The sequence below is a fragment of the Centrocercus urophasianus genome, unplaced genomic scaffold (genome assembly GCF_019232065.1).
Source record: "Centrocercus urophasianus isolate 14NV4802_14NV808 unplaced genomic scaffold, USGS_Curo_1.0 seq_16, whole genome shotgun sequence".
Classification (NCBI taxonomy): Eukaryota; Metazoa; Chordata; class Aves; order Galliformes; family Phasianidae; genus Centrocercus; species Centrocercus urophasianus.
The window spans coordinates 42,378,149-42,402,611 of record NW_024884711.1 but is presented as its reverse complement, the minus strand read 5'-3'; the positions used below and the strand labels follow the sequence as shown (position 1 = coordinate 42,402,611).

General features: G+C 41.4%; 1 protein-coding gene across 3 annotated transcripts in view; it reads left to right on the top strand.

Annotated features, from left to right (window-relative positions):
- Positions 1-24,463, top strand: part of LOC122159464 (sodium channel protein type 5 subunit alpha-like) — a 162,837-nt gene that overhangs the window by 124,801 nt on the left and 13,573 nt on the right. For all 3 annotated transcript variants that reach the window (XM_042817064.1, XM_042817063.1, XM_042817062.1), the window contains exons 19-21: positions 3,097-3,251; positions 6,976-7,149; positions 19,905-20,027. In XM_042817064.1, the coding sequence (XP_042672998.1) occupies positions 3,097-3,251; positions 6,976-7,149; positions 19,905-20,027 (452 nt within the window). The remainder of the gene's footprint in view (positions 1-3,096; positions 3,252-6,975; positions 7,150-19,904; positions 20,028-24,463) is intronic.

Here is a 24,463-nt window from a genome sequence, read left to right as displayed (position 1 = left end):
AAATTCTATAATAGGAATAGAACTTTGCTCAATAAAAGACTGATTTGTGGTCTGTTTCTTACTGTTTATTATTTTTTTCCTCTCAGCTTCCTTTTTTTTTGGTTTGATTTATGAGGAATTAAAAATAGCATTTCATCCGAATTGCAACCAGCACGATAATTCATGGAAGTGCTACTTGACATTAGTAATTGTATCAGAATCTGGTCTAAACATTTCTGAATTGGGCCCAATCAAAAGCATGGGATTTAATAGCGCTGTGATTTTGGGCTGACTCATCTGAGAGGCTATTTTGGATTTTTCAAGGTATTACTGTCAGTAAGTAGGATTTTTTTTCAGACCAGAATTGCATGAAAGCCATCAAAGAGCATAAAAATAATAATAATAAAAAAGATTAGTGGTCCTCGCTGCCTTTCTATCTTTAAAAATACCTCTCCATACCTGTAGATGATCAGATGGAGGCTGACTGAATCATAAATAGCCTGTTTTTACCATTTTACAACCATTTTCCATCACAATTGAAATAACTTCAGATCTTATGATGCCCTGCTCATTAGTATTTACTTGGAAGACAGCTCCCTAATTTTAGCTGTGCCTGGGCTCAGGTAATCATGTTGGCTCCCTGTGCAGAGCAGACGCCTCCAGGGAATGATTCATCCAATGTCTTACCATGGAGGAGCCTTGTCCCTTCCCAGTGCTGCCTCCTGAGCCCAGCTAGCTAGCTGAGCTGAGGCCTTCATCTAAGACACTAAAAGAAATAGGAGAAATAGTGTACAAGTTTTCTTGCTAAGAGATGTAGCTAATAAACCCACATGTCATGTCATGCTGGTGGACATATGATGTGCAGGTATGGCCATTTCCAAGCAGAGCTGCCAGAGGAGGATGTTAGGACTCCTGGTACCATACAGTACTGCATACCTGCAGTCTGTTCCATGTCCTTAATTCCTAAGAAGTACCCAAATCACACACTTTAGTATCTCAGTACAGGTTTCAGGAAAAAGTGCTGACTAACATGATACCTTCTTATCCCTTGCTACAGCTATCTGAAGATTAGGTTTGAAGTGACGGATAAAACTTTCCTTTGGTGAAGTGGTGACTGACTGACCACAGAGGCAGAGAGCCAGTCCTTACACTTTCATTTCTAGCGTGTTCTTCTCAAGCAATTTGATTAAGTTAATGTATAATTTGTATACTTACATCAAGTAAGTAATTTCAACTGAGCCCAGAATGTCTCTGAATTCCAGAATATAGTGATAAACTGAGAAATAGCATGGGCCTGTATGATGGAATTATTTAGAGGATAAGTAGTTACTTGCCTCACTGTTACATTACCCTTGCATTAATGGTTTCCTGTGCTGTTAGTCCCATACCAAAACCTCATACAGCCAACAACCTACACCTACCAGACATCTCAGAGATGAGGGATAAAAGGGAGCTCTGAGAGCAGTTCGTGAGTGACATCCTGCACGTCTGTCGCCCCATAGCAAGGATCTTGGCTCATGTAAGCTTACAGAAAGAGCACAGCAGACTTAGCAGCTTGCTTCCTGCTGGCAGAGCCTGCTGCCAGCACAGCCCCACTTCCAGCTGCATGGGAATCACGGCATCCCAAGACTTGTATTTGATCTCCTTGCAAATCACAAGCAGCTCAAGCGCCTCAGTTATGCCACCTTGAATTAGCAGCATCTGCCTTCTGTGTATCCTCGGCACTCGCCCTCTTTCCTTCCCCACATTCCTTGACTAAATATTATTTCTACTTGCAATAACATTGCGTTACATCACCATAGTGAGATGTTCTCTCTTGTCATTTCTGAGCAGTTGTTGGATGCCTCAAGATGTGTCAGTGACCTTAGTTGCATTTCAGCTAGGGGAGCAGTCAGCCTGTGATTTTTTTTTCTCCTAGTGAGACTATAAAGATCCATAACAAAGTCTCTTTCTGTGCAACACATAGATTAAAGGCAGGGTGTAGAGCTTGATTTCTTTTGAAATAAATTAGTTTCCAGGTGTAGTTCTCATCGTCAAATATTGTGACACTTAGAGTAGTAGAATCATATAATATCCTGAGTTGGAAAGGACCCATAAGGGTCATCACATCTAACTCCTGCCTCCACAAAGGACACAAGTCAAATTATCTGACATAAGGCTGGAAAAGGGCAAGTCCTAGCTACCAAGATGTCTTTTCATCACAGTTTTAAGTTCCTACCCAGCACAAGACAAGGAACATAGTGCTTTTTTTAAGTGGGAAAGATGGATCTGTCCACTACCAACAAAAATATTCTTTTGTTTTAATAATGTAATGCTGCGACTAAAATTGGCCAAAGTTTTGCCATCAGAGATCCATCTGCGGTCCCTGTTACCACCATGGCATTTAGCCATCACAGCATATTTGTCACTGCAACATCTCAGTAAGGTCAGGCAGTGCTATGAGGGCTGGTAGAAAACTTGCTGTGGACAGAGGCTGGGCATCTAAATTTCTGCTGAAGTCAGAGGGTATTTAGCCACCTAAATACCTTTCCAAAGTTGGCGTGGTGCCTTGATTAATCTTGTGAGAGACCAAGAGACCAAAATCTGCTCCTGCTTTTCCTAAGTCTCTTCAGCACATTTGTTCCATTTGCAATGCAGCAGCGCCTTCTCCCTTCATCTCCTTTTCATCAGGTTGCCGCTTTTAATCAGCAAATCTTATAGTGCTGTAATACCAAGAAAATGTCCCTTCTACATTCAGAAGGATGTGGAAATTATTGGTAATGCCCTGCTGGAGTCATTAAACCTGATCAGTGGGGCTCATACAACATGGTCAACCTGGGGTAGTGATGACTCACAATCAAAATATTCTAGATCACAAAAATCACTAGGAGAAACCACCGGGGCAGGTTTTGAGTGGCTTTGAATATTTTTGGATAGAGGAGTGAAGCAGGAAAATAGAAGGCAAATCAAAAGGGAAAGAGAAGAACAAGGGAGAAAAGACTACATGGAGTAGCTTGTGCTAGAAGTAATCCTCTTTAGCATGTGTTTGTTGCAAATTTAAGAATTAAATAGTTGATTTTATGTTTGTTTTTGTCTTTTTTTTAACAATTGCTTTGTTATTGTTCTGCTCCTTTTCAGTTTGTGTGCGGTTCTTCCCATGCTGCTCCGTGGATATCTCAAAATTTCCAGGCAAAATTTGGTGGAGGCTCCGGAAAACTTGCTACAGGATTGTTGAACACAATTGGTTTGAGACTTTCATCATATTCATGATCTTGCTGAGCAGTGGAGCCCTGGTAAGTCTATCAGGATTTCCTTGCTAATTGAAAGTAGACATGGGTCTAAGAGGGGATGTTCTTAAATTAGGTGATCTTAGGAACCCTCACTGCTTATTTCTCAAAGCAAAGTATGTTTGGGAGAAAAACAGGCTTTCTGCTTTTCTGATTTCATCTGCCTTTTCCATATAATGAGAAACTTTCTTCTGTTATAACATAAAATTATGACGTGCATAGGTTTTGAAAAGGGCATCTTTAAGGAAGTCTGCATGAAGAGGTAGCCTAGAATTACCACTTCAGTGTCCTATAGCTGCTCACTGGTAGTTCCCATCTGAAGACATAAATTTGGCTCTAGGGGTACCTTTTTTTTCCTATTTTTTTATAACGTATTTTCTGATCAGTGAAGGAAAAGATGCAATGAGCAGTGAATCAGAGAGCTACCAACAGAGGTGGTGGGTGCCTATCACCTCTAAACACAGCTTAGCTTAACCCACCATACCTTACCTGCCCAAAAGTCTTCTGCTTGCGGCCAGAATGAATGTGCACTCATGGATACTGGCTGATCATTGCTAATGACTCTGATAGAAGATCCTCTCCTGCTGAGATCCCACAGGTTGCTGGGATTATCAGCTCTGTATTACCAGCCCTCAGCTTGTTATGGTAGTGGCAACCAGTGGCAATTTCTGAGAGGTTGACTGATGGTTCCTCATTTAATGGTGGGGAACCCTGCCTATGACATAGGGTTGAAACTGGATGATCTTTGAGGCCCCTTCCAATTCAAGCCATTCTGTGATTTACATGGGTCAGGAACATCCCTGAAATTGGTAGGTTTTCTCTCAGGTTTCTAGCTGTTCGTGCACCAAAGAGGTATGTCAGAAGTGTTCTGGAATTCAGTCCAGTGACCCCCAATGTTGTCATCAGTGAAAGAGAAAGAAATATATCTGCTAAATTTGCAGGCAGTACCACATTTGGACAGGTTTTTCTGAAGGTTGGGATTAACTTCTGCCAAATGCATGAATCTGCCTTCAATGTCTAAGACAAAAGTCTAGTTACAAAGGTGCATGCTTCACCTCAGAAGGGATAATCAAGGGCAGAAAGACAAAATGCAGCATGACTGATAAGGTAGCAGATTTACTAAAAGGAGCTGGAGACAGAGTAGGCAATAAACAGAATAAACTAGATCACAGCACTGCACAAAAGCCAAACACCCCACTGGGCTGTATAAATAAGCATGTTCTTCCACTCCAGTTGGCATCAAGGAGGCCTCAGCTGGAGCATAGGCTGCAGCTCTGGGCACTGCACTTTGGGAAAGACGTGGGCTAATTGAAGAAACTCCAGAGGAGGGCAACGCAAATTATCAGTGGCCTAAAAAAAAAAAGGAGGAAAACACAGAAGAACTGGGCTTATGTAGTTTTAAAAAAGTCTCTGCAGGGAGAGAAGAAGATGGAAATACATAAATGTTGATACAAAAGGGAAAGAGATAGGCCATTCTTCAGGTCCACTAGGGATGGGCTGAAATTTCTCCCAGGGGATTTTATTTTATTATGAAAAGCAAAAGGCTGAATAACTTGTGTAGATCTGAGGCTGAAAATTGTCATTGCTTTGCTGAAATCAATGGGTTCTGACAGTTTTTGCACCAACTTGAGGATCAGCATGTTAATTTTTTAATGCATTTTAAAGGAGGCATGTCATTTGCTATAATATACTTCAGAGAAATACACTTCCTTACATATGTAATTAAAAGTGCTTTAGATCCTGAAGACTGAAACACAAATCTCATTTACTTTTCATTGCACACTCTTGTGTGTGTGTGATTTTGAATTTACTCAGTACACTTCTGCAGAAGGGCAATTTCCACTGCAACTTCTCAAATGCCAGCACTGTGCTTTAATATATCAGCACTGCTCTTCTAGCATTTGGATTAGAGATGTTGGGGGAAACACACAGATGCTTCTTGCTGTTATTCTGAAGGAGCCTTTCCAAAAATTGAGCTCATCTGGCCACGTCCATGCAACACACAGAGTTATTCAGGGAATTTAAAGGAATATGGTTTAGTGGACATGGTGAGGATGGACTGATGGTTGGACTCAACGACCTTAGAGGTCTTTTCCAACCTTAATGACACTGTGATTCTAGTCTGTTTGTATACGGTGGTCAAGTCATGACGATAAATCTACAGCTAATTGCAAAAGATCTGAAAACCTTTCTCGTGCATTTAAGCTATAAGTGCTCAAATTGGGAGTCTGTGTTCTAACAGTAATTGTGGGAAACACTGCAGGTATCATGTTTAATTCTTTTTTAATACACAAAGCAAGGCAGAGGAAACAGCCCTTAATGTTTAGTTTAGTCTTTTGTGTAATGTCATAGCTTGTGCAGGAGTACAGTGCACCTGGGGCATTCAGGTTGCATATTCCTCACCACTTATTAAGCTTCTTCCTGGCTCACTGTGTGCTTTTGGTAGACCAAACACAATGTACTTTCTGACAAGTTGGTAGAAAACAAGGAGAGCAAAGGCAGGAGAGAGAGCAGGAAATCACTTTAAATAGCTTGTTGTTATTTTTGTGGTAATTGCAAAGTACAGCAAGTCATCTGACAAAGTGAGTGAGCCCCTACCAGGAGTGATAAACTCCCATCTGTGCATTGTTTTCTGTGGCTTTCTCCAACAGCTCTTTCACACCCTTGAAATATCATTTTTGAAGGCAAGATAGGAGATTGAGTCGCGGTGAAAACGTCACCCTGAAGTGTGGGGACAAATGGACAAGTGTTGGCTCAGGCTCCCAGAGCTGTCTTGTCAGTTTAATTACTGTTTCCTGGCAGGCAAAAGACCAGTGTGATTGCTGGAGTGACAAGTAGCACACTTCTTGTATCTGCAGGCACTGCATGTTTGCTAACTTTTGGAAGTTCCTCAGAAAACAACGACAGATCTTGAAATATGTAAATGCAGATAATGAAGATGGTTAGCACAGGCCCTCTCAAATAACATGGTGCTGTCTTGTTGCCAAGTGCTCTAGGTCACACAATGGGACAAGAGGAGTATATCAAAGCTTGGGACTTCCAGGCTGGAGGGACATGGAGGCACTTTGGGTAACGATGGTCACTTGGTCAACTGGGGAGGCAGCTCCCAACTAAGCCCTCTGTGGGCCTCCTTGATGCCAGGAACCTGTATTATGGCATTATTAGATTATTACTTGATTATTATGGGATGACTTTACTTGTTTGAATTTAGTAGGCACATTGTTTCATATCGTAAATATTTTAAAAGGGTTATTAAGTTGCTTGTACTTGATGCAGGCACTGAATGCCTTTTGATGATCCCCAACACAAGCTTAGTTGGACAGATGAGATGGGTAGATAGATACCTTGACCTTTAAAACATAATTGCTCTGTTAAGTGAATAATAATGCGCATTTCTCAAGGCGGACAGTTGTAGCTACCTGAAATGTGATGGCTGAACAGAAGCCAGGGAACTCTGTGCTCTGTAACACAGGCGTAAGCACGTTAATAACCCAATTTGTCATCATTAGCTGCAAGACATGTCAGACTAAATGTAAGGGTCAGATTCTGCCTATTACATCAGGATCAGTCCTGTCTATGTCTGTGCACATACTCTGGTGGTAACATTAAACTAAGAAATCATTGTCAGTACATGATGTCCCATCAAATGATACTACAGACTTGCATTGCAGTACTGATGCTTTCTGACACCATTCAGCAGAAGCTTTTAATCAATATTTTGCACTTCCAGGCTTTTGAAGATATTTACCTTGAGGATCGAAAAAACATAAAAACCATGCTGGAATATGCTGACAAAATATTCACTTACATCTTCGTATTGGAAATGCTCCTGAAATGGGTGGCTTATGGCTTCAAAAAGTATTTCACCAATGCCTGGTGCTGGCTTGACTTCCTCATTGTTGATGTAAGTATCGATTTGAAGCTGTGCTGCTTTTTGTGTTCTGATTTTGTGATGCAGAAGGATGGGCTGTTAAGTCTGGTAGCTTTGCATCAGCAAAATGACATCTGTCTCTCCAACTCTGAGTAACAATCTTTGGTGAATGTAGAAGGAGCCACTAGCCTTACTATGAGACCATGCATCCCCAGGGCACAGCGTGCCCAAAAAACTCCATGTTGTTGTCAGAGGTGTTACCCTGCTACTGTGAGTAACATTCCCTTCTGGTCTCCTTTACAAGTGAAGGAGTCCAGAGACAGGTGTGAATAATGCTCTCATCAAAGTGATGTCAGTATCATGAAACCATCAAAAGCACTTTAAGATCTTGAAATAATACAGTGCTTAGTTCTCCTGAGAAGATAATCTTCAAAACCAGGAATAGTTGGGAGCTCATTCCCCAGGGATTTTGCTAGATCCAGCCATGTCCTTTCCAAAGTTGTGTGGACTGCAGAAGAGCAACCGATGTTACTACACAAAGCCTGAACTGGACAGGGAATCTGCTGAAAGCAAGAAAGACCAGAAACATTGCATCCTCCACAATAGTTTTAATGTCCCATCACAGGGTATCAATAGAGGCAGTTATCTCCCTAAGGCCATTTCTTATGAGCTTGAAGTATTAATATGGAAGGCTGGCAGAGCTGTACCATGATTGCAACTTATTAAACTTCTGATAAATTATTTCCCCTCCCCATTTTAAGTCTGAACCTCCACTTGGGGGAAAGCTGCTGTGTCTTTGGCACTATTCCAGAAAAGCACTTCAATGAGATGATTTACTGGTTTGAAGTTATGGGCATGTCTAAGTGCACTACTGGATCAGAGCCTTTGGAAGCTTCTCCAGAGCTTTAATAAATTGATTTATGAAAAGGAAGTTCTTTACATAAATTGTAAGTCATAAATTCCTCTTCGCATACATGCTTGGAAACCTCTTAAATGGAAGGCACTTATTTTTCACAGATTAGCTTCAATAGAAAAGGAAGGCCTGGTTTAATTATCTAACCACAAAATTGGAAACCACCAGTTCCTAATTTATAGCCCAATCCTGAAAACTGTGCTTACTCTGGTTTAGGTCAAGTGACATAGCTTTTCTTCTGTGATTTCTCCATCTTTATAATGGGACTACTAAGACTTATGTAAAGTTATTTGGGTTTCCAGGAGCTAATGTTCATCATGAGCTTCCGGGGATTAGAAAGGCTAGATGAAAGCTCAGTAGTGTCACAGTTCTTAGTAGGGGTCTCCCTGACAGGAACAACTGTTTGCATGGTGAATTCACCAAAGCAATTTGGTGCTCTGTTGCATTATTAACATTAAGTAGAGCTAAGGGCACAACCACAAGTCCCTCCCTGGCGCTCCTCAGCACACCCACTGCCCTGACTTTTTTATTTTCTTAACTCACATGTATATACTATTTTCATAGGCTCTCCAAGGTAGCCCCAAAGTTGTCCCACTGTTGGGTTGGTTTAGTTAGTTCCTTAACCCTACAAAATTGTTTGTCCTTTAGCATCCTCAATTTAAAAGCTTTTTCCCCATGTCCCAACGTTTACTTCAAACTCATTTGCCAATACCGATTATGAGAACTGGTACTGTATTTTTAGCAGGTTTAACAGATGCTCTTCTACCCTATTACTCACATACCCTGTCACTCAGAATTGGCAGAGTAACATTTTTACAGCACACTTTTTACTTGCATTTACATTTTCTTTTTGGTCCTTTGAGAACCAAATCACTGCAACTGAGCTGCAGAAGGGATTGAATGGGTGAATTAGCTCCTCCGAAAGAAGCAGATGAACCACTTGTCTGATTTTCTCAAATTTATTTGTTTAAAATTATTCACTTAAAAATTCCTGATCTGCAAATTATTCATTAGTAATTTGGTATCGGTATTCAAAATTCAAGCTGCAATGGTTGATTTTTCTTTGGACATGGGAAACCATCTATCATCTGTTTTCTTCTCATTGTACAAATGCAACTCAGAGCCCTTTCTCTGCTGTGAATAATTCATAAAACAATCTCAAAATTTGCAAGTATTCACTGTCTCTAAATGGGAAGTGAACCCAAAGGAGCTGTAAGCACATTGCTGAAGAATTATTATTTCCTCATACTTTCCCTGCTCAGTGAAAGACCTTTGACTCTGATTTGGGCTTGTGGAGCAGCAAAGGCCCCATCCTGCAATTGTGGATTACCAAAGAAAACTGTGTATTGCAGAGTCTGAACATCACAGTAATCTGCAAACTGAAGGATGTTTTTACTGGGGGTAGAATCCCTAAAGGATGACCTCTGACAATGGGCCTCTGCATCTCAAAGAAGTGTGCTAGTGTGGCAAAGCAGAAAGAGACTGCTTTCAAATACAATGCAATACAATAAAGTTGTATCAACGATGCTGCAACTGATTTCTTTGAGAGGAAGGGAGAAAGGAATAATCAAACTACAAAAACAAGCTTATTTCAGTTTAGGGAACGTGGGAGAGATGCCTTAAAATTCTGCTGAAATTTTGAATATACTGAACAATGTACATCTATATGTTACCTCCCTGCAAACAGCAAGTACACTCTGAAACGTAGAAAACTCTCACTTCTACAAACAGAGCTTTCCTATGTACACAGATTGGAGTGATGAGGAGTTTAGGTCACAGCTATTTTCAAAGGACAAAAAATCAGAGACTGCAGTGTGTCTGATGTGTAGACAGACATCAGCATCACCATCAGGAACGATGTTTACGCACGAGCCTCTTTGCTAGGTTGCACAGGCAAATATTTTCACAAAGAATAGATATTTTCCAAGCATTCATGCAATCAAAACCTCTTCATGCTAAGCAGATTAAACAAAGAATACAAACAGGACCAGAGATGAAGGCACATGGCATTCAAACCAAATGTTTATGAAAACTGCTCTCAACCAGGCATGTCCCACAGCAAGCAGAGACAGTCAGTATTTAGAAGAGGGAGTGGATAAACTCCACCAGTTGTGCATGCTGGTGTTGTGTTTGGTGTCACTTTCAGTTGTTTCCTCTGCCCTATAAATATTATCTCGAGCTTATCTAGTTCAAGCTTCTGCTAATTAAATCTGATCTACAGCTGATGCTACTGCAGTGATCATTGAGGGAATGGTCAACATCATTTGGAGGGCTGAGATGTTGCAATAAGCAGCTTCTTGGGTTGATGGTTGGACTAGATGATCTCAGTGATCTTTTCCAACCATAAGGATTCCTTTCTTTCCCTTCCCTTTTCCCTTCCCTTTTCCTTCCCTTTTCCCTTCCCTTCCCTTTCCCTTCCCTTCCCTTCCCTTCCCTTCCCTTCCCTTCCCTTCCCTTCCCTCCTTTGCTGGCTCATCTCATGCCGTGGAGGAGGGGACAGACCCTGCAGAAGCCATCAATAGAAAACTCTCTCAGAATCAGGATGTAACAGCTCTAACTCATTGGTAGCAATACTCCAAAAAAAAAAGCCACAGGCAGGTTTCATGGCCTGTGGCATACTCAGAAAAATCCTCTTAAGTGGGCACCTGTGTCATCTCTCTACAGAAGTCCATTATTGCAAATCCATCATCTCCATTACAGCTTTTGGCTTCAATTTAATTGACCAAGAGTTAGTTCCAATAGAGGTTTAAAAGAACCTGATTGTTGCTTACTGGTTTCAGGGATGAGGGCATGTGAGCATTTCCCCCCAAATTCTTCCTGAGATTATCACATCTTTTAAGATTAGCTACTTGGAAAAGATCTTTCCTAAAGCAATTGCTTGTTGTGAAGGTTATAACAGAAAGTGTTTCTGGTGTTTGCCTGACACTGCTGAGTTTGTACTTGGACATCTGTACTCCCCATTGAGCACCTTTCCAAATTTCCTGTTTGCTGCCAAATTTCCTGTCTGCTTGTCTAAGAACTGCTCATAAATGTTCACTCGTTAAATACACTGTATTTTCACTGAAGGCTTAAAAAAATATAGACATTTTCCAGCATAGTTTCCTGGAAAGCCCTTGCTCTAGGACTTCTACTTAGAATACTTCACTGCCTGATGAGTTAAAGAACAGCTAATAATCTTTGGGTATGAGATAAATAAGTTTAACAACCTATTCCTAGCTGAGAATTGAATTGAATTAAATTATGCCCTTGTGTTGGATTGTCTTTAAGTGACAATTAAAAACTTGCTGTGTGAAGTAAATATTGACAGCTTATGATTATTTTAATTGTTTTTGTTTTTGTTTTGCATCTGTACTCCCTGTTGATTAGCAAGGTGATTTCTGTTTGCTTTCCCAGTAATTACGCAATCTGCTGTAATGAGTTGCTCCAAGACAGCACTGAAATCCAATTTGTATTCTTTGGATAGTGTCTTAAAAACATGTGGATTTCATCTAGTTTCTGTTTGGAAAAGCACAGGGGAACAGAGTGACAGAAATACAGCCAAGATAGAGTAAAAATACTATAGCTCGTCACTTGGAGAAGCATCTTGTGAGCGAATTTATTAGTGCTCTCTGTGAGCTATTGAAGATCCACAGGTTACAGCGGAGCATTATTACCTCAGAGTGGGTTTCTGACTGGTTTCCTTCCAGCTCCTCAAAGCAAATGCTCTTGTGGGATCTTTGAGGATGCCTCAGTGCATTCTTCTGGGCTTCTGCCAATGACATAAAACCTCCCAGCTCACTAATAGAAAAGAGAATCCCTCTCTACAAGCCAGGGAGCCTTGTTTCAAAGAAAAAAAAATATTAAAAATGCTGTTTTACTCCACATTGGCTAATTCAGGATAAGTGGGGAGCAAAATTCCATGTGAAGATAAGTGGTTTTAATGTGTGTTAGCAGGTCAGTGGGCACTGTAAATCTCCCTTCTGCCTCTGCATGCTTTATCTCAACACAGCACATGTGAAAACATCCAAATGTCTTGTCTTATCTTGGTTTGCACCTCATGTTAGTTACCACATAGATGCCAAGTGAAGCACAAGCTGGATTTCAGGCAAGGCATAGCAAGACAAAGTTTGCTTCAGTCACAGGAGAAGGAACAGGTGAATGAAGGTGAGGAGAAAAGTCCATCAGGAAGCAGAGATTACATGTTGTCAACTGGTTGCAGTGTGGATATTTATTAATTAAGGGAGAATTTCAGCTTTTGGAAGTGATGTAAAAAGCTCAGCTCAGCTCAGATTGTTGCTGATATGGATTTACCAGCCCCTTCTTTTTCTTGAATAGAATTTCAATACTCTTTTGTTAGAAGAATGCCTTGGCCTCAAGGTGTGGCAAGAGAGGTTCAGGTTGGATATTATGATGGTTGGACTGGATGATCTTGGAGGCATTTTCCAACCTTTGTGACTCTAGGACTCTACAATTCTAGGATTAGGAAGAATTTCTTCTGAGAGTGGTCAGGCACTGGCACAGGCTCCCCAAGGAGGTAGTGGAGTCACCATCCCTGGAGGGATTCAAGGAACTTGGAGATATGGCACTGAGGGACATGGTCTGTGGGTATGGTGGGATAGGTTGGGGTTAGACTTCGTAATCTTAGAGATCTTTTCCAACTTTAATGATTCTATCATTCTGTAAGAAAGAGAGTAGTGGATAAAATCTTTGATCTCTTGCATGCAGCCTGTCAGGCCATCTCCATCAGCGAGGCAGCCAAACACCACCAAGTGGTGTTCTCCCTTAGATGCAGGACCATCTCTGGGAAGGACAGATGAAGCATATTTAAGAATGCATATAGCTTTCCATGCTCTGTAAGACTGATGGAGGATTTTCCTACAGTTCTTTTTCCTGATGACCAGCACCTTCACAACCGCAGCTGCTGAAGAGTGCAAAACATCTTCCCACTACACCTGAAACTTTATCCTGGATGACCAGGAGTGAACAGGGTGCTGAAGAGACTGGTGGCAGTCAAAGGGGGATAAAAAGGGGTTAAGAGGAAACCTGAAGGCTGTCTCCAGTGGTGCAGAGATGTTGGGTTGACCTTCTACCTTGTCTAGGCTGTGGTTTGGGGTGCTTTGTGCTATGAAAATGAGGATTCCTTCTTGTACTCCGGCACCATTGTATTGTGCCCTTCCTGAACAAGGAAACAAGGACAGACAGAACTTCAACTATTGAAAACAGCATGCCCACACTTTTCTCTTTTTCTTATGCATTATGTCATATTCAAGTAATGCTGAGCCTGATCCTGCCCAGAAATAAGCATCCTTTCAGCTCTGCACCTCAACTCCCACCGGCTGCAATGGAAGTGGAGCACATCCAATGGGGCTGAGCCCCAGGGAAATGTTCTCTCAGCAATCACTATGCACACCCCTGGCATTATAAAGCTATCTTCAAGTAATAAATAATAATCAAGCACATCCCCATCTACTGACAACAGCAGGCGGCATCAAGGGGGTATCCTGGGATGCATCAGGCAGTGTGTTCATAGATCTTTTGAAGGGGAGAATATTGTTTCTGCTCATCTGTCTTAAATCAAGGCTGTCTCTGTACCACATCTGGATGAGAAGCAAAATGAAGTCTACAGTGAAGAAATTCTTTTGCTCCAAATCGCAGTAGGAATACTGGATTTTCCCAAGGAGCTGCACCCATGCAAGCACCTCTACTGCAAGAAGGAAGATCCCAGCTAAGTGCTGACTTATCTAGGGGTGTCCCACAATCCCCAGAAGGTTAGAAAAGGCCTTTAAGATCACCCAGTCCAACCATCATCCCACCCCCACCAGGCCTACTGACAACGTCCCTCAGTGCCACATCTCCACAGTTCTGAACACCTCCAGGGACAGCGACACCACTGCCTCCCCGAGCAGCCTGTGCCAATGCGTTATCACTCCTTCTGAAAAGACATTCTTCCTAATGGAAAAGATGAACTGAGGCAGTCTGAAAACCCATTTGAGGTGGTCGGGGTGGGAAACCCATGAATCTCAAAGGCAGCCGAGCCCTTTGGCATCCTGCTGGATGCAGGCACGCAGCAGCAGATTGTTCAGCCCACTCCCAAAAATTAGCTGAAGTTTAATTCCTGGCTCACAGCCATCTGCCTGGGGAATACTCTGGAGCTGTTAGAAAAGCCTGAGCAGGTGTGAAGGAGTGACAGATTAAAGAACAGCAAGACATAAAGAGGTTCTTCCGGAGACTGCCAGAAAGCAATTGTGATGCAAGAACGAAGTATGTAAAAGCGCTTATGACAACAGGGGAGGCACTTATTGCCTCAAAACAACCTTAAAATCCATGGACACGAGGAGCAGGGAACTGGCTGAGGGGATGGAATATGAATAGACTTTCACAGCCTTAGTTTGAGTATTAGATGGGAAGAAAAAAAAAATTGAAGAGAAAATTCCCTCTAGACAAAAAAGGCTGAGTGGATGATGTGAAAGCCTTTTTAACCTGATTTATAAGAATTAGTGCCTGGCTTTCCAGGAGATAATTTTTTGTTTATAATTAAGCCAAGCACTCGTGTATCCCATCATATTACCATACATGAGAGCACTTCAGAGCAGAAGCAGACCTGCTGTGAGGGCAGCCCTTTGTTACCACGTTCATCCCCATACCATGGCCAGCTTCAGAATCCATGGCCTTCACTTGAACTTAAGGGCTGCGGCTCAAGGAGGCAGGCAGCAGAGGTGGAAGTTTGGCACGGAGCACCTTAGTGTCTCTGGTGTCCTAATTTAAAGGCTTTTATTTACTTTTCTGCCTTTTGTTGCTGCTGTGCAGCTCCTGGATTTGCAGGTGCAATCATGCATCAGGCATCTGTGAGGCAGAAAATGCAGTGCCCAAGCGAAAGGGTAAACAGATACGAGAAAAGATGAAGGGGATAATAAACTTCTGCTCAGCCATGGTAGGTCTGGAGAGAACAGCAACATTATTATACAGACCCTTTTCACCCAAGGGTATTTTAGAGAGCTAACAGAAGCACCAGATACCTCAACTGTATTTGCAAATTCCTGTTTCCCTCCAGTTTTCTTATTCTGTAGTGAGGGTAGAGATGTAACTTCGTTCCTTTCCAAATGAGGAGAAGCAACTGGGGACCAGGGGTTTGGTTTATAATGGCACTGAGCTGCCAGGTGGCTTGTGAGAATCTGATGGAAGAGACACCCAAAGTAATCCAAGCTCTCTTCCTTCTACCTTGCATTTAAAAAATAAAAAACTATATGAATTAAGCACAATTAGAGAGAGACAGGTGTTGCTGGGGCACACAGAAAGCTACTTGAAAGCACTGGGGGCCTGCATTAGCTGAAATGGCTTATTTAAATCAGTGGCCCAAGCTTTCAGCTCAGCTGCTGTGTTCCATTTTGGACAGCCTTTTTTTTCCTTCCTCCCACTCCCCAGTCTCTCATTGGAGCAATCAGGTTAATTTGATGAAATCCCTGAGTGCACACAGCACGTGCTGCATCCTCAACCAGGGCCAAGGTCTGTGCTCCTCTCCCAGCTTGCAGGGTGTGTAGTTAGCAGTAACCTTCTCACAGGTTTGAGGCATTAAATTGGCAGCCAAGGAGGATTCTTAAAGCTGCCCAGACCAAACGGTTTATTCCTTGTCTCTGCTGTTAATTCATATCAGTAATGATGTGGTCTGTGCCAAGAAGCATTGTGCTGTTGGGGTCCACTTTGTTATCTGGAAGGATGTGCTTTTAAGATGGTGAGAAAACTGCAAAATAAATAAATAGATAGATAGATAAATAAACAAAAATAAAATGCCTCAAATCTGCAACTCAAGGAGGCAACTAAAATCTGCCCCCTTGTTATGGGAGCTCTGTCAGGCTCAAGTGAAGTGCTGCTCCCAAAGGCTGTGCCCTTTGGCACCGGTAAGATTGCCTTACCTTTTAATAGAGGGTGTGCATGCTCCTGAAATACTATCACAATGTAGATGTATAGGAAGTAACCCAACTACTGTTATAAATGCAATAACTCCTTGGGAAAAAACCTGTCTGCTTTGATTAAAGACCCTTTCCTCTCTGTGTGCTGAAAGGAAACTCATTATTGCACTTCCTACTTTACAATGCTTTTTTCCACGCTCTTAAAATTCTCTTTTGACAGCTTTACTGGGGTTTGTATTGGTTTACAACACCAATTTCTTAAGTCATTGTCAGATAGTGAAGACATATATACCCATTCTGTGACTTTATCTCTGTGTTCATAATTTCAATAGTCCGAGAAGTGCTGCAGATCTGTTAGCTCATGAATTATGTGAGTACCAATGTGCTCCCTGTAGAGTTCTTCAAGGAGTTTGAAACATTTGATAGCTTGCAGAAGTGCTCTGTAAAGCCAGTGCTCAAGAAGAAGCTGATACATTTTCAAAGAGCTCATTTTGCCATGGCCACCACTTTGCTTTTCACAGGTGGATACAGGACACACCATGGCTGGTTTGTAGGAACAACACTGAGCATAATGGGAGTGACTACATCTTGATTCTTGAACAAAAAAACCTTTTCTCAAATGTAATCTAGTAGTGCATTGTGAAAATGATTGAGAAATTTAGGCTTGTTCTCATTAAAAGTATAACAGCAACAGCTTTGAAGAGCTATCAGTGAGGCTAGTCTCCTTTTAGAGATCATTGCTTGTATTACAGCAGTCTGAATCCATTGATTCTTCTCAATTGTGCCTTGGAAACACCTGTAAATGTTGTACAATGACAGACCCATGCTGCTAAGCTCTATAGATGACACAGGCTCGCTTTCAGAACACCATGCATTGGCCGGATAATCCCCATGGCTGGCAAGTCTGGTGCTCAACACAATCACAGGATTTAAAAGCTCTGATTTTTTTCTTGAGTGTAACACTGAAAATGGCAAAAAAATGAAAGAGGTGAAGTTCATTCATCATCCCCTGTACCCATCTCCAGGAAGCTGTCGTACAAACCCCTTCAAGATCCGTCATTTCCCCAGCAAAGGAAATGTATGTAGATAAATTGCATATAGAAATACAGTGCATAGATACATCTGTAGATAAATATAGGTAAAACTACCTGTGAGCAAAGAAAGTGGGGAACAGGAGAGACAAATTTCCCTGAATGCCAGGATCAGAGAGAGCTCAGCAACACCCATTACTCTACAGTGGTGGTAAGAAGTCAAGTTGTATAGGGAACATTGACTGTGGTCTTGCTCAAAGCCTGGGATTTACTGGGAAACTCAACTCTGCCATTGAGGTACGAAATGCTGCTTTTTTCAGAGGCTTCCCCTCTTTTAGGGTGGAATTCTTTTCGCGAAGTTACTGAGAGTGCTGAGGTTGAGTTCTTGTTGGGCTGTGCTGAAGAGCTGTCTTGTGACTGAAATCCCTGCCCATAGACCTGCCTGGATGCCTACCTGTGCGACCTGCTGTAGGGAACCTGCTTTGGCAGGGGGGTTGGACTCAATGATCTTTGGAGGTCCCTTCCAACCCCTACAATTCTGTGATTCTGTGACTTCTGCCATTAATGTCTGTAGAGGAAGGATCCCATCTCTGATTTAGGAGGACCCATTTGCAGCCTTACAGACTCTCATTGCTGACTAGGTTGTGAACTGGGGCTCATGATAGCAGACTCCAGTGAAAGCATCGTCTTGGGGACTTCAGAGGAACCAAAAAAATCAAGAATTAAAAGGGATGTGGAGTAGCCTAGAGCCAAAGTGGAGGGTACTGTTACTTGATTAGGGGAAGGAAAGGAAGATTTAAATAGAAAACTGTGAAAGCTTCTTAGTAAGATCTAGCAGGTTCTAGGAAGTACCACAAAGACAATGTTGGAAGGAGAGCACCTGCAAATAAGAACAATTAAAAGGCATCTTAGATCAGAAGAGGTGCACAGGAGGATGAGGGAGACTCCGTAGCTTCCCCACTATCATATGTGCCATGCAAAAGAAATCTCAAACCCAACAGCAAATTGTGTGTTTTCTGGGAAACACTTAAGACAGTAGGATTTCTTAGGATTCTCCTGAGCCCCATAATGATCTAGTGCTGTCTGGTCCTTACAGATATTCTTGTCTGAAAATGCAACAAAACCATTTGCAAACCGATACTGGGAGGATTAGAAATATGAGCAGAATCATGAACGTGGAGGCTATGCATGTCCTGCTGGTGTTTTCTGGGTGCCTGCAGGATCTCATACTGAGCAGGGAACAAAAGCAGAAGCTTAGAGTAGCTCCAGGCTGTAGCAGGAAAAAAAACTTGCAGAAACCGCTGACTTCACCTTTTGCTATGATTATGTGGGGCAGTCAGCACCAATTTTGAAAACCGCTTGTTTTTTCATTTCCTAAAAATAACCTTCCAGGTCACTTTTAATCAAGTCCAAATGGCCAAGCCTGTGGGTTAGTGATTCTCCTATAAATAATGTTTGGCGGGGATACCTTCAAAACCAACAGATGAGCATTTAAACAACTTGCCACAAACTCAGTTCTGACTCCAGCCTTGTAAATCATTGCCAAATATCACACTGCTTCATGGCCTAATCCTCTGAATAGATATCTAATGCTGTGTAAATCTGTGTCAGGAGGACAACAGCACCTGTGATGTGTATCAGGGTGACATTTGTGGCACTCTAGAGAAAATGGTAATCTGCTCAGATCCAAGGTCTGGTCCTGCAGGATTTGAACACGACATCAACTGCCTTGATGGAAAAGGGAGTTAAGGATGTAAATCTGGGATGAAGGAGGAAGCGTGCAGATGCACATAACCAGGGCAGGTTGGAAGCCTTGAAAATATCTGACTTGCAGTCACTGGGCAAAGCCAGCAAAGGAGCGTGTTGAGTGCTCTTTATTGATTCATTATAAATCTGTACGTTTATTTTACAGTGAATGAGATCACTCTGAAGTGTATGAGTGTGCAGATTGTGGTTCTACTACTGAGTATAGTATTTTTCTCATACCTCCTACCTTTCTTGATAGGGAGTTCCAAAGTTTTATGGGGTTGAGGCCATTTTCTGTGCTGATCTTTCCCCCAAAGGCATAAATATGTGCCATAGTGTTGCCCTTTGGAGAACCTCCATGTGGAGATTCATTTTGGTTCCTTTTTAATACAAACAGGTGGGCAGTATGAAAGCTCCAAGAACACGAAGAGCATTGAAACCCTTCCATGATTCCTTCAGATTTGAAAATATTTCAGAATGTGTTTCAGTGAAATAGCCTTTGAGATGTATGGGCCTTAGCACTGAGTACCAATTGAGCTTCTTTTCCCTTTGGAGGCTGTGCAGGAACGAGAATAAAGTGAAAAAGTGCAGATTCAAAACCATGAACAGGATTATTTTAGAGTCTACGTTATTAAATCAGATCAGCAATCTAGAAGACTTGTTTTCTAATGAGTAAGTGTAAGATGGATAATTGAACAGTAAGACTAAAATCTTTTATCACAGCTGGAAATGGATAGATCTTACAGGTGCTTTCATCTGGAAAGCCCTAAATTATAGCACTTACATGAGTCATCATGTCTTCAGTAGTGGGAGAGGCACACACCTTGAGAAGCATGAAGGAAACTACAGCATGGGTGTCAGAGAATGCTGCTTTTATAACGGTGATCTCTTTTCTCATCCACTTTGTGCAAGCTGACATTGAGAAGATTTCTCTGTGCTTAGTTAAAAGAATACCAACATCTTTGAAAGTGTATTCTATAAAGTTTGCATTTAAAATGGAAAAAAAAAAAGTTTTGTGAGTTGGTACGTGTTCTATATGTATATGTGAGGATGTAAAAACTTCTTTTTCTGTTGTTCCAATTAAATGACTCTCATTTAAAGCTGTGTTTATTTCCACTGTTCCACTAACTGTTCAGAAAAAAAAGGCAGAAGAGAAAGAAGATGGCAGAAGCATAATAACAGCTTGGATTTTTGCTTTGTATCTTCATCCAGGTCTCCTTAATAAGCCTCATAGCCAACACTCTTGGATACTCCGAGATGGGTCCCATTAAATCCCTCAGGACCCTCCGAGCTCTGAGACCACTGAGAGCGTTGTCACGGTTTGAAGGGATGAGGGTAAGAGCACACAAAGCACCAAAGTTGAAATGCATGGCAGCAAGCGTGTAACAGGGCCCTGTTGCACTCGGTCTAGTCTTCATTTCTTCTGCTAAAGAAAATGATTGATAATGCTGTCCCAAAACAACAAAATCAGAAGTCCCTCCTTTGTCTTGATTGTAATTGTACCATTACAGCTTTATCCTCCAGTGGATGTCATGATAAACTAATCCTGCTGCCTAACTTGTCATATTTCACTTCAGAAAACAGCTTTTTGGCTGAGGAAGCATCTGGCTAGCAATTATGTATGCTTTATAAGGCACATCAGAGGAATAACCAAGCTTCAAATTTACTCCCTGTCTTTGGCATGTATTGAAAGAAGACTGACTGGGAAAGTTCTTAAGGACTTTTTCACTAATAATTAAATCAAAAATTAAAAATGCCAAAGATATGGAAAGCAAACAAATGAATAGAAAAATCTTTTCATTTGAACAGATCAGAGTTTTGAAGTGGGATATCAGGACTGATATTAAAACTGTGTAGCTTGTGTTGTTGTTCTGTCTTTTAGTTTTGCTCTTTTTCATGTATGCAGCATACCTGTTTATTTGTAACATATCTGCTGAACTGATCAGTCACAGGCCAGATGGGTTCTTTGTTTGTTTAACTCTTTGCACCATGTGTAACCTGAGAACTAAGGGCTTATCAGCAGATGTTACTGATAATTGCTACCTGCAGACTGCATATCTTTCTCATGATCAGATGTAACTTGTGAACTTGTGAACATGGAGCTCCTTGCAATTAACTGCTCTCATTGCAGTATCATTGCTGTAAGACAGGAGTCTAGGAGAACCTGACCTCCAAATAAAGAAACATGGTGATGGGTATGAAAACCCTTTGCCCATTGTTTGCCTGTTCTGGGATGACCAATATTGAGGATATATTGCTTTGTCCTAGAGAACTTGTGATTCTCTAAATTGCATTACTTTTGAGATAAATATCAGCAAAATTCATCTTCATCTGGGCAACCAAATTTGCTTTATTTTGTCTACCACACTCCTTCCAGCAAACACAGGCAGTATTTTAAAGTTTATCCACAAATTAGAACAATAGTAAACTTCAGATTCTCAGCTGGTACAAAGTGATGTCGCACTATGGATGTTGCTAAGGATCTTAACCTTATGCCAACTTATGACTTCACTCAAAGGTTTTATGAAGTAGGCACAGCTTGAATAAAAGTTTGTTTCAGTAGAAGTTGCACTAGTTTAACTACCAGAGAGATATGTGCAAATTAATTTAAAACTGATTTATGAAGACTGAGCTTCTAGTGGTAGATTTGCAAGTTCAAGCAAAACCACTTCAACATATTCTATGCTGACATAACAATACTCCCTCATGAGTTTGTGTCGGTTTAATTAAATTGAATTCAATCCTTAAAAACAGTGGGCAGAGTAGCCTAAAGCACTGGAAAAATGAGAAACTGCAATAGGAAAGAAATAACATGAAAATGTTCACAGCTCTGTTGAAAGGCTTTCTGAGAACAGCAAGAAGTTGGCTTCCTGGACATCCTGCATGGTGTAGACATATGATGTTGTTTCAGCCCAGCAAATATCTACACTAAGATGTCCATAGCTGCCATCCACCCAGTGCTTGATCACCTCCCTGTACCATTGCTGCAACTGAAATGTATTCAGTTTTTCTGAGCCATCAGAGATAGTGAATTAGCTTGTAAACTATCATAAAGTGTAATTGACAATGCGTGCTATTGGAAAACAAATCATTTTGTTTTTAGTGTGTCTAACTGCACTTAAAACGGCTAGGGATAGTTAGACCTTTCATTATTAGGAGTTTGTATGCTCCAGAATGCACGGGAAAATTGCCAGTGCAGTGATGAATTAAATCATGATAATGTTAGATGCAAACACTGACAATAAGAAAATGACAGTTTGCTCTAGTATAATTTATTTTTTCTTAAATAAGGATTTCTGTATGGTGAGAGCAGGAGCAAGAAAATTCTTACTGCAGCAAAAGACTTAAATGGGTGCACCTGAATTTTGGAAGGAATTGATCCTGAGGCAAAGGCACAGTGTAGCAGTTTGATGGATGGCCTCAGACCTGTGATTTGGAAGCAGCCTTTGGTATGATACCTCTCATCATACCAGAGGTATCAGCAAAGCGCAACTTTAGTGAATAAAGTAGAACTGCTCTCCTGAAATGACGTTGTAGTGAAGAAATGTAGTGAAGATGCTTTAGGAAGTCACTACAGCTCCCTATCATGTCATGCGTGTACCACTGCCCCATCACTTACTGCATTCCAAACCGTGCTGGAGCCCATGGTAAATTAACTGAGGTCTGCCTGTCCCAAATTACACAGTCTCTGTGTCTCTCTGTCTCTTGTCCCTCAGGCATTACTTTCAGAGGTTCCAATTCTCTGCAAGGCTCTTTCCAGCAAAGAAGGTTATTGCAGCATTTCAAAAGGATAAGTGGAATGATGATAGACTGTTTAATGTGAAACTGATACTGGGCAAAGTCAAGGAGAGGTTGCTACAAGATACATCAGGAAAGAAATAGCATAATTAATGCTAGTTAGCATGATTTCATGGAAATAATTATTGTGCAACTGATATGGTCCTTTGATTTGATTACAAATTATGCTGATGACTGTAACTGCTGATATAATATCTTTAGATTACAGAGTGGAATCCGATACTACAGGACAGTTGTGATCAAAACACAAGGTTTATACCAAGCCAAATAAACATACTTCAGATTAATTTAAAATGGATGACAGATCTGAAAATTGTGATTGTAAATAGTGATGACATTGTAAATTCAGTGATGAGTGTCCCAGGTTGAGGGATCCGTCGCAGTAAGAACTGTCCTTAATCTGGACTTTAGCAGCATCTGGAAGAAAATATAACATCTTTGCTGACAAGACACAAAGTGAGTGGGGTAGTAAGTGATATTACAGATAAGGGAATTATACTGACTGATCTGGATCACGGGGAAAACCAGATCAGTTGTGCAACATGCATTTTAATAAAACCACATACATCGTATGCTGCGGGAGCAGAAAAGTAGGTCAGTCTGGGAATGTTTCTTGGAAAACAGCAGATAAGAAGGACTTAGGGATTGGGGTAAACAGCACAACACAACCTTTTGGGCAGGTCTGATAAAGGAGGTGACTATTACAATCCTTCAGTATACAGGGAAATAACATCACAAACAGTGGAAGAGGGCAGTGCTTCCTTGGTTGGCAGCATTGGAATACTGGAATTCCTCCAAAGCGCTGGATCGGGGCTGTTAAAAATGGGAAAGTCTCTGCAGGGAGCTACCAGCATTATTAGAAATCCAAAGGAACCACAGCAGTTAGAAAGAAGCTCTGTTTTTAAATTACTCAAAGCAGTATTCAGCGGTAACTCCTCCACATCATAAACTGGGATCAAAGGAGAGGATATCTCTTTATCATGGAGTGCAATGATAGGGCCAAGAGTAGTAGATTTAAAATGAAATAGGGTGGGCTTGGAGTAGGAAATAGGAATTTTTCACTGAGAGATCAATGAGGCACTGGCACTGCTGCCCAGAGAGCTCTGGGTGCCCCATCTGTGGAGATGCTTAAGGACAGACTGGATGGAACTTTGGGCATCCTGGTCTGGTGGGAAGTATCCTTGCCCATGGCAGGGGTTGGAGCTGGGTAGTCTTTAAGATCCCTTCCAACTCAAACTATTCCCTAATTCTATGAATACATGTTTGTATGATTCTATGTTTCTATGATTTTATATCTAACAGCAGGTGAATAGTGTTTCAAACTGAGCAAATCTGACACCAAAATGTGGCACCTGCTTATAACAAAGAATACCAAGAGTAGATAATCTCATTATCCTTTTGGTCCACCATTTAAAATCACAACAATGTAAATTAAAAATCTTTGCAAAAGCCATGCTCAAGTTTGGTTAGGAATTATAGCTGGGGCCTGGAAATACTTACGTAATACTTACTTATGGCTGGTGGCCTCTATAGCAATGGTGGGATTAACACATTGAGCAAATCTATTTCTGGATTTAAAATCTGAAGGAGCTTCATCTGGGAAGGTGATCCATGCAATCAGGATGGAGGGGGACCAGGCACAAGTGGTGCAACATTTATACCACCGTGAATTCGGACATGAGGTGGCTCAGTTTCTAGAAGTCATTCAGAAGGTTGTTCCCCCTATCATGCACTGATGGAAATGAAGAGGTATAAAACCTATTTTTAAACAAGCATATGGATATTGCCTTTCCATGGCAAGTTGAGCAGCTAAACTTTCAGCAGGAATTTATGATAATAACTTGCTTTCACATATTCAGGTCTTTAAGTCTTCTCACTTGTCCCAGTGCAAATGAGGAGCGTTTCCAGGAGAGCAGATGGCATCAGGCTGGTGTAAGAGCAGCAGCAGCGAGGGAAGAATCAAATCCTCTCTT